Source organism: Phoca vitulina, unplaced genomic scaffold (assembly GCF_004348235.1).
Source record: "Phoca vitulina isolate PV1807 unplaced genomic scaffold, GSC_HSeal_1.0 scaffold13, whole genome shotgun sequence".
Lineage (NCBI taxonomy): Eukaryota > Metazoa > Chordata > Mammalia > Carnivora > Phocidae > Phoca > Phoca vitulina.
In genome coordinates this window covers 6,680,395-6,690,307 of record NW_022589716.1, presented here as the reverse complement: position 1 = coordinate 6,690,307, position 9,913 = coordinate 6,680,395, and the positions used below count along the sequence as shown (strand labels likewise).

The 9,913-nt window shown below is 52.8% G+C and overlaps 1 protein-coding gene across 1 annotated transcript; it reads right to left on the bottom strand.

The window, feature by feature from the left end:
* Positions 1 to 2,197: 2,197 nt before the first annotated feature.
* CAMP (cathelicidin antimicrobial peptide) lies at positions 2,198 to 4,375 on the bottom strand. Its single transcript, XM_032412657.1, has 4 exons — positions 4,177 to 4,375; positions 3,421 to 3,528; positions 3,212 to 3,283; positions 2,198 to 2,394 (listed from the first exon to the last, which is right to left on the bottom strand). Exons 1-4 carry the CDS (start codon positions 4,372 to 4,374, stop codon positions 2,257 to 2,259), a joined length of 516 nt encoding a protein of 171 aa, XP_032268548.1. The 5' UTR covers position 4,375; the 3' UTR covers positions 2,198 to 2,256.
* Positions 4,376 to 9,913: the final 5,538 nt, after the last annotated feature.

Genomic DNA, 9,913 nt, shown 5'->3' with positions numbered 1-9,913 from the left:
CTCTCCCCTAAAGGGAAGAGAGGGACTGCCATTTCTCGGATGCCTATTATGCGTTCTGGAGGCGGCAGCCCACAGCTTCGGTGACTGATACAGGTCAATGTCACCAGCTACTCTGATCTTGTCTGTTCGGGGTGGTTCCTCTGATCACAAACATCTGTGGGAGCCATCTTCCCCTAAAAGGACCAGGCTAAAAGCATGGGTCCTGAATCCATGCTTTTGCCCCCAAACCAGCCACAAGGAGCAGAGACCATCCAAGAAGCAGTTAAATGATTGACTCTAAAGCAACTACAAAAATAATCTAAGTAAAATATTGATTATAGATTCTGATAGGTGGGTACATGTACAATTCTTTCAATGGTTCTGTATGCTTAACTACTTTTTAATTTTTAATTTTATTATTTTTTCAGTGAGCTCAATGCCCAATGTGGTGCTCAAACTCACCACCCCGAGATCAAGAGTCACAGGCTCTACTGACTGAGCCAGCCAGGTGCCCCTGCTTAGCTACTTTTTAAATAAAATATTGAGAAAAATTTAAAAACTAAATAAATCACACAAAGATGAACACCTTTGATGGAAGAGAGAAAACCTATTTCCTAAAGCAAGAGCCTTTTCAGATCCCTGTAATCAGAGAGGACCATGTCCCTTCACTAAGACAATTAACTCTGATTTCCAGGGTGATCACAACGATGGCCCACAACAGGGCATGGGAATTCAGTAACTGATGAACAGTGGCTGTCACAGAAGTGAGGGTCGAGTGGAGCCCACTCACCATGGGCCCGCTTGGGAAGGGGGGAGCCACTGGAAGCAGAAAACCTTAGCGTGACCTGCTCACCAGGAAGAAGCAAGTATGACAGATAACAAAGGCAATGCTATGTGATATCCTGCTTCCTGTTGCTCTCAGAGCAGGATGACTATGTCTTATTTTCGGTTGGCCCAGAAGCAGATCTAAGACAAGGACACAAGGGGAAGGAGTTTATTTGGCAGGCAAAGAGAGAAGGCAGCAGTGGGAGCACAAGGAAGTGAGACAGAGAAGGAACAGAAGCCAGAACAGGGTGTGTTAATAAACAGGTCATCACTGTGGGCGACAGGGGCACAACCAGCTGGGGACCTGGGTGATGTGTAACCCATCTTGGAGTGGACTCACCCAAGGAGCAAGGAAGAGAAAATATTTTTCCACCAACTCCCACCAGTCTTTGGTTGAGGCTGCTCCCTGGAGTGCCCTAGTGCCCAACTCCCCTAGCAAAGAACCACAGGTACTTCTAGTCAGCTACTGAATGGCAAGTGGGCAAGACATTGACAGTGTCTGAAACACCCATGTCTCTCCTAGCCAGAGCTCTTCAGCCTGCCGAGCAAGATTCTTGCTTTTAATGGTGCCGAATGTTGGTACCATTTGATCCCTAAACACAAGCCCCCAACTTAAATCTGCTACCCAGCTAAAGAAACAGTGTTTGCCAATGCCAGAGGAGATGCCAGGAGCGATAGTCTTTTCCAAAGTTAAGATTTTCTTCCTTTTTTTTTTCTTTTAAGATTTTTTATTTATTTATTTGACAGAGAGAGAGAGAGAGACAGTGAGAGAGGGAACACAAGCAGGGGGAGCGGCAGGCAGAGGGAGAAGCAGGCTTCCTGCTGAGCAGGGAGCCGGACAGGGGACTCGATCCCAGGACCCTGGGATCATGACTGGAGCTGAAGGCAGACGCTTAACGACTGAGCACCCTAGGTGCCCCCAGAGTTAAGATTTTCATTAAGATTTTCAAGGGGAATTGGAAATTTATGGGAATTGTACCAGCAGGCTGACCTTAGAACCCAGCCAGCCAGGAGACTGAACGGTGCCTCTGTGTTTCACAAAATGCCTGGCCCCTCCCTCAGCTGTCACCTCCATAGCAGGAACAGCTCTGCAGTCTCTCCACTCCCACTACACTCAGGGTAGATCTCCTGAATCACTACTGGGTGTTCAATGAGGATGGTGGGAGGCATTTGAAGGGCATGGGGAAGAACCCGGAGAATGGAGACACTGTCCTGGCCCTCCTGGCCCTACAGCCTCACCCCAAGCCCTTCTGGATGGACTAGCTGTCCCCACTTTTGTGTTTTACATGGATGGGTGTTCACGCACACACGCACAAGTCCTCCCAGAATTGAGGATTCGGTCGTGGTAAGTGGGAGGAGGCAAGATAAGTAAAATTGAAGCTTGGAGGAAGTTGCTTTCACAAAAATTTATTTTTCAGGGTCCAGAAGCCTGAGCCAGGGCAAAGCAGACCCTTAGGACACTTGCCTGGGCCCAAGATTCTTTAAAATGCCCTTGATTCGCCTGCCAATTCTCTGAATCCTTCTGCCAATCTCCTGCCTCCCTCTCCTGAAGAGATCACGCAGCCGGCCAAATCTCCTGACTCCCATGACCTGTGCATCAGAAGGAAGCAGTTTCTTTATGGGGGCTGGGCTGGACCCAGGGTCAAGACAAGACCCCCCCCCCAGACACCCCTCTTCTCGGGCCACCCCAAGAGCCTTCAGGCTCCAGTTCATCCTCTGGCTATAACCTTCAGAGTGTGTGGTTGATTGAATCCCTACACCCACAAACAGATGAAGAAACTGGCCCAGAGATGGCAGGGGTCTTCCCAGGGTCTCACAGCTGAAAGCTCATTACTCAAAGGGGCTCTCAAGCATCAACAGGAGTCAGAATCCCCTGGAGGGTTTGTTAAAGTACAAATTGCTGGGCCCCACCCCAGAATCTGATTCTGTAGGTCTGAGTGGGGCCTGAGAATTTGCATTTCTAACAAATTCCCAGATTCTCAGGACCACACTTTGAGAACCACTGTTCTAAGGGATTGCAGAGACAGTCCTGGAGACCTGAGGCTCAGGTTGAGGGAGAAGCCCAGGGTAGGAGGGGCTTTCTCTGCCTGGATGCCACAGTGGTTAATTGGCCCATAGGATGGGATGCTTGGGTGGCTCAGTTGGTTAAACCGCTGCCTTCAGCTCAGGTCATGATTCCAGAGTCCTGGGATTGAGCCCCGCATCGGGCTCCCTGCTCATGCAGGAAGCCTGCTTCTCCCTCTGCCTGCTGCTCCCCCTGCTTGTGCTCTTTCTCTTGCTCTCTCTCGCTATCTCTCTCTGTGTGTCAAATAAATAAATAAAATCTTAAAAAAAAAAAAATTGGCCCATAGGATGTTCTATGCACCACCACCCCATCAACCCCTGCAACCCAGAAGGGGCCACTCACCTCATCACAGTTGATGTCAAAGTCGTCCCTGTTCGAGTCCAGGATGACTGTCCCATCACACTGTTTCACCAGCTGAGAAGAGGATGCTCCGGGTCAAATTGGAACCCTTGTGCCATAACCTCCCAGCCTCACCCCAGTGGCTGGAAATATTCCCAGGAGGCCACTTGTTTAGCTCCCAGGGGGGCATCTGCCAGCACCCCCAGCCTCACCCCATTGTCCTTGAAATCACACTGCTCCAGGGGCTGCTGTGTCGTCTTGGGACACACAGTCTCCTTCACGGTGAAGCTCACAGGCTTTGGGATGTTCGGGTTCTCGTCCTGGTCAAGAGAGGAAGTGGGAAGACCAGACTCAGGCTCATGCTTGCCTTCTCTAATCTGTATTCCTGCCCACCCCTCCCCCAACCCCTGCGCCCCCCACCAACCTCCCAACTAAGAGAGCAGCCTTTCAACAGCCCCTGCTATGTGCCTGGCACTGGCTCTGAGCTAAGGCACAGAGGTGAGGACAGAGCCCATTCCTGCCCTCACCAAGCTGAGAGAGCATGAGCAGACCTCAGACAAGCTCTAATGAGGAGCACCTCCCCCTTAGGGGGCCACAGGAAAGCAGGGGCCTCCTGGAGGCAAAGAAATTGCCACTGGAATCTCAAGGCTGAGCAGAGCCCTTCCCTGGGCAGGGAAGTCACATCCCAGAGCCAGTAATCCCACTCTTATCCCTGGAACTTCCAGAAGGCTGAAAGGGAGTGGCACTTCTTCACCTAGTAGAGATTCCAAGGCAAGAAGCACTCATGCTGGTGGGGGGGGGGGGAGCACACAGCTGTGGGAAGGTTTCCTGGAAGAGGTGGGACCGCACTTAAAGGGAGAAAAGCCTTCCTGACATGAGCAAAGCATGAACAAGGGGAGGGACAGTACGGCCAAGACTGGCTGGCTGGAGCAGAGCCTCCCTCCTCACTGCCCCCCTCTTCCACTCACTCCCTGGGGCTGTGAGTCCAGCTGCAGGAGACGGTAGAGATTCTCCTCCGAGGACCGCTGGTTTAAGCTATCCACAACATGGAGCACAGCCTCCCTGTAGCTAAGGGTCCGGGAGGTGGCCGGAGTGATCACCAGGCCCAGCAGCAGTAGCAACAGTGACCACCGCCCCAGGGAGGTGCTGTCCCTCTGGGTCTCCATGGTCCCCAAGTCGGCCTCCTCCCAACCTGCAGGTCCCTCCTTTATGCCAGCCTGGGCCTCATGTCTTCATCCTGCCTGCCAGGATGTGGGCTGAGGCTTGCCTCAGCCCCTGTTGTTGCCTCACAGGGCTCCCTGGGCAGTGGGCAAGTCCTCCTCATGTGCAACTAAAGAAATAGTTTCTCCATCTCCCTGACAATGTGTTGGCCTCTGCTGGGCCCCACAGGGGAGTGTCATTGCCAGGGTTTCTCAAGAGAGTTGAGTCCTCCCGGAGGGAAAGGGAGACAGGCAACCGTCCAACACCCTTCTCCCCAGATGACCTCCTCAGGAATCACGGTAACATAGTGTATTCACCACTCCATCTCCAGCCTAGGCACTGCCTTGCACCCAGTAGGCACGCAGCTAATGTTTGATGAATGAGTAACAGTAACCACCGCTCATCTAGAGCCTGACCCACCCAGTCAGTCTTAAGGGAGACCTTCAAGGCCACACCATATTGTTCTCTGGACCCAGCCCTCAGCCAGTTCAGGGGCTCAGCTCTGGCTGTCCCCCTTTCCTGGGTTCTTCTCCACTGCCTTTCTCAGTCTAAAAATGGCCCCAGCTACCACCAGATGTGGCCCATTGCCTTGGCTCCTCCCCACTCGAGCCTGAGGAAGGGTCATCTACCTTCATTGACCCCCTTCTTGACTCTCTCTCACACTCAAGGCCGCTGCAGGCTGACCAGCCCTCGCTGGGTGCAGTGGTCTCTCCCAAGGCTTGTCTTTACCTGTGTGGGCACTGAAGACTGCTACTCCGTTGTCCCGATGCCAGTCTCCTGGTTTTCCGCTCACCTCCCTGGTACTCCTTCTCAATCTCCTCCAGGGACCCTTCTCTTAATGTGGGGGGGCTGCTTCTCTTCCCAGTCCTCACAGCTCCCTGGGGACACCCCCTCTTGGGACACCAGTTATCAGAGACAGACCTGGTCTGTATCTCTAAGTTCAAGACTCCCATGAATACCCCTGCTTGTCCCCGCCACGTCACCTGGCCTGCTGTTTTGCTCAGTGCCATTGCATGAACCCTGAGATGAAACCTTGGGGAGTGCCCTACCTGCTCCTTCTTCCTGGGGACACTCCCTTCTGACCTCCCCCATGGCCCCTGTCCTGGTTTCTACCATCATCTTCTCTCCTCTGAAGTGTGACCATAATCTCCAGACTCCACTTTCTCTAGGTTCCAGGCTCTCCCCAGACCACAATCTACCATCCACAGCAATATTCCAGGGACTCTTTCAAACCCCTGCCTTTAGGAGCCCACACACCTCCTGGGCTGGTATCAGAACCTGGAGTCTTGTTGCTCCCCATCGCCCTCATCCGCAGTCCTGCACGCCCCAGGCACCAGGATGGCCCATGTACTCCAACTGCTCAGACTCCTCTGAGACGCCCTCTCTTTCTCGACCTCCGCACCTGATCCCTCTGCTTGGCATGCCCTTCCACCTTGTGAAGACTTCCCCAACCTCCAACCAGACACAGCAACCTCCTCCTCTTTGCTCCTCTTTGCTTCCTCCAGAAAGTCTCCTCTGAATTGACCCCAAATGACTCTCTGTCCAATGCTCTGGTTGAGACACCAGGCTGGGGTGGCTGTTTCCTGGGGGTGGAGAGAGCCCCACTGGGAGAAATGATCAGCCAAAGTGACAGAGACGTTCAGAGGCCATGAGGCAAATGCCAGTCCCAACTCTCCTGTGGCATGGCCATGATGCTGTGAGGTCTGGGGTAGGTCCTGACTCCAGTGGCCCATGGGACTCTTGGGGGCTCGGGTGGGGCACCTCGGGAGGTGGCAGACTGGATGCATGCTACTGGTTGCGCATTCAGCCTTGGGAAAAGGAAGGAGGAATGGGCTGCTGTGCAACCTAGTTTCGCAGGCCAGCTGTTGCCCCAGTGGCCTCGTGGTCAAGCAGGGCTTCACACTGGGGCCTTTTATAGCGGTTCTGCCCAGACTCCACAATTCCCACTGAGCACCTTTGTCTCCCCTGCAGGACTGTACTGCCAGAATGGGGGGCCCTGAGCACCATCCTTTCCTAGCTGTGTGACTTGGAGCAAGTTGCTTTGTTTTCCTGGGCCTCAATGGGTTCTCCTCATCTTTAGGATGGGGATTACATGCCCTGCAGTGTCTGCATGGGGACACATGTGACCGTGAGTGCGAAAGTGCATGTGTCCTGTCAAGTCTTGCACTCCCAGGGCATTTTTGTGAGTGAGGCCAGGGTCAAGTCTCCTTGCTCTGCAATTACTCGAGCTCAACTGTTCCCCAACAGATGCATGCCCACATGCAGGTTTGGGAGCTGTGCCCTCCTTGCCAACACCACCACCCGCTGCCCCAGGCCCCTGTTACATTTCTCCTCAGAGTCAGCCTCTCCAGGAGGTCTGGCCCAGTGTCATCCCCAGTTGGCATCCTCTACGATGCACCCCACACCCCGCACCAGGGTGGGAGGCAGCTCTCCAATCTTACCTTTAGTCTCAGGCTGGTCCCCGGGGTAGGGCTACCTATCTCCTTAGGCAAGAGTCATGAAGGCCTGAGCTGCCCCCTCAGACTTGGACTCCCCAAGCCACCCCTTCTGTCTAGCTTCCCCCCAGGGCTTCCCAAATGTGACAAGTTTGTCCCACAGACAGAGGCTCCCGAGGGCAAGACTCTGCATTCCCTTCATCCCACAGGTTCCCTAGGGGACAGAACCCATTTCATCTTTGGACCCCTCTCAGGACCCAGCACTGGGCTCTGCCTTCAGAGGGATCCAGCAGCCAGCGGGTCCAGAGCCAGGTTTAGAAAACATCTGTCAAAAGAAAAGTTGCACATCATGGGGGTGGTGATGGGTAATTTCTAGCAAATATGCCTTTGTTTCCTGGAGTGATTCCCAAGAGGGGCCTGGGACATGGTGTCCCAGGAAGCTCTGTCCAGCCAGAAGGGGGAAACCCAGATATTGCCCGGATTTCAGCTTCTAGGGCCCATCTGTCTTCCCCTGGTGGTGGTTGCAAGGTGGAGAGCGGGGGCAGGAAGTGTCAAACCAAAGCATGTTCTTCCTGAGAAAGGCCAAGGCAGCTGTGGGCAATCACACCCCATACTGTGCAAGAATACCCACCCTGGGCCAGGGACCCATTGCAAAATCAGATTTCCCATCTCCACATTTGCCGCCAATGAGGAAGATGAGACCTTCAGCTTCCTGACCTGGGCAGCCCCTCCTGCTTGCCTGGTGACCTTGCCCAGCTCCATTCCCCATTCCCAGACTCTCCCCTTGTCAGTGATCCATAAACCCTGTGCAGCTCCAACATTTCTGTGCCTCCAGGTGGCTGGGGCCGGTGCAGCAGGAGAGAAGCCAGCCGCCTGATGAACCTCCCTCTTTCAGCCTTCCCTTCCAGCCCCCCTCCAACCAGGGAGCCCCCAGAGTGATGTGACTGAAGTCAGGACTGGTCCATGACCACCGTCTTCCCCTCTCTCATGCGGGCCGGGCAGCATGCACCTGTGGCTGTAGGGATTGGGAAGCAGGTGCCTGCTCCCAAATCAACTCTTTTTTGTTGTAATAGCTTTACTGAGATATGACTGACATGCCACACAGTTCACCCATTTAAAGTGTAAAGTTGATGATTTTTAGTATATTCACAGAGTTGTGCAACCAGCACCACAGTCAATTTTAGAACATTTTCATCATCCCCAAAAGAACCCGCTTGGAGGGGCACCTGGGTGGTTCAGTCGGTTAAGCATCTGACTCTTGATTTCTGCTCAGGTCATGGTCTCAGGGTCCTGAGATTGAGCCCTATCTTGGGCTCTGCACTCAGCAGCGAGTCTGCTTGAGATTCTCTCTCCCTCTCCCTCTGCCCCTCCCCCTACTCGCTTGCATGCTCTCTCTGTCTCTCTCCCTAAAATAAATAAATAAATCTTAAGAAAAAGAAAAGAAAATCCTGTTAGCAGTCACTCCCCATTCCCCCCACCAAGCTGCACCCCCAGCCCTAGGCAACCACTAATTTACTTTCTGTCTCTATGAATTTTCCTATTCTGAACATTTCATATAAACAGTTTGGCTTCTTTCATTTAGCATAATGTTTTCAAGGTTTATCCATGATGCGGCATGTATTGGTACTTCATTTCTAGAGCCAAATCATATTCCATTGTATTCCATTCCATTTTGTTTACCCACATATCAATGGATGGACATTTGAGGTGTTTCTACTTTTTGGTTATTACAAGTAATTCTTTTTTTTTTTTTTAAGGTTTTATTTATTTATTTGACGGAGAGAGACACAGTGAGAGAGGGAACACAAGCAGGGCGAGTGGGAGAGGGAGAAGCAGGCTTCCCGCGAAGCGGGAGCCCGATGCGGGGCTCGATCCCAGAACCCTGGGATCATGACCTGAGCCGAAGGCAGATGTTTAATGAACTGAGCCACCCAGGCGCCCCTGGTTATTACAAGTAGTTCTAATTGACTCTTTTTTCTTAAGATTTTATTTATTTTGAGAGAGAGAGAGAACACGCAAGTTGGGGGAGGGGCAAAAGGAGAGGGAGAAAGAGATTTGGGAGTAGACTCGGTGCCAGGGGCCGTTGAGGGGCCCAATCCCAAGACCCCAAGATCATGACCTGAGCCGAAATCAAGAGTCAGATGCTTAACTGACTGAGCCACCCAGGAGCCCCTCTAATTGACTCCTTATGGACCACCGGGGCCAGGTTTAGCCCTCTAGCCGGGCATTCAAGGTTGTCCATCATCTGCCAACCTGTCCACCCTCCTCACTTCCTGTTCCTCCCACCTGCGTACAGAGGTCTTAAACTTTGGAACACCACACTGGCTTCTGCCTGTAAACCTTGCTACGGCGTCTCCTCTGCCCCTCCTGAGTGTCCCAGGTTCACCCCAAGGCATACCTGAACCCAATCCATCTCTCAAGTTCAGCCCAAATCACACCTCCCCCAGATGCCCTCCCTAATTGCCAATGGCCCAAAGTATACATACTGGGGCCCAAAGTATACATACTGTCCTTAAGTGGCCTCACTGGTGACGCTTTATCCTTTATCCTTTATCCTTTACCCCAGAGAGTGATAGAGGCCACAGCATCCGGGGAAGAACCTGGGAGGGAGTAACCTTGAACTGAAAGAGAGAGCTCCAGGGCCAGGGGTGCAGCCTGAGCAAAGGCAAAGTGGCTAAGTCGGTTAAGCTCAGTCGATTAAGTCTGCCTTCGGCTCAGGTCGTGATCTCAGGGTCCTGGGATCATCTCTGAGTCCAGCGAGCTCCCCTGCTCAGCGGGGAACCCACTTCTCCCTCTCCCTCTGCCCCTCCCCGCTGTTCTCTCTCTCTCTCTCTCTTTCTCTCTCTCTCTCTCTCTGTCAAATAAATAAATAAAATCTTAAAAAAAGAAAGAAAAGAAATTAAGAGCTCTAAAAGGGCACAAAGAAGTGCATAACAATGCTGACTATTACAACTCCCCACTGTTCAGAAGGAGTAACTGAGGTCCCCAGAGAGCAAGGCAGAAGGGGGCTTAGCAAGGCCACAGATAATGGCAGTGCTCTGGCTCAGGTCCCACAGCCCCCCCCCCCCCC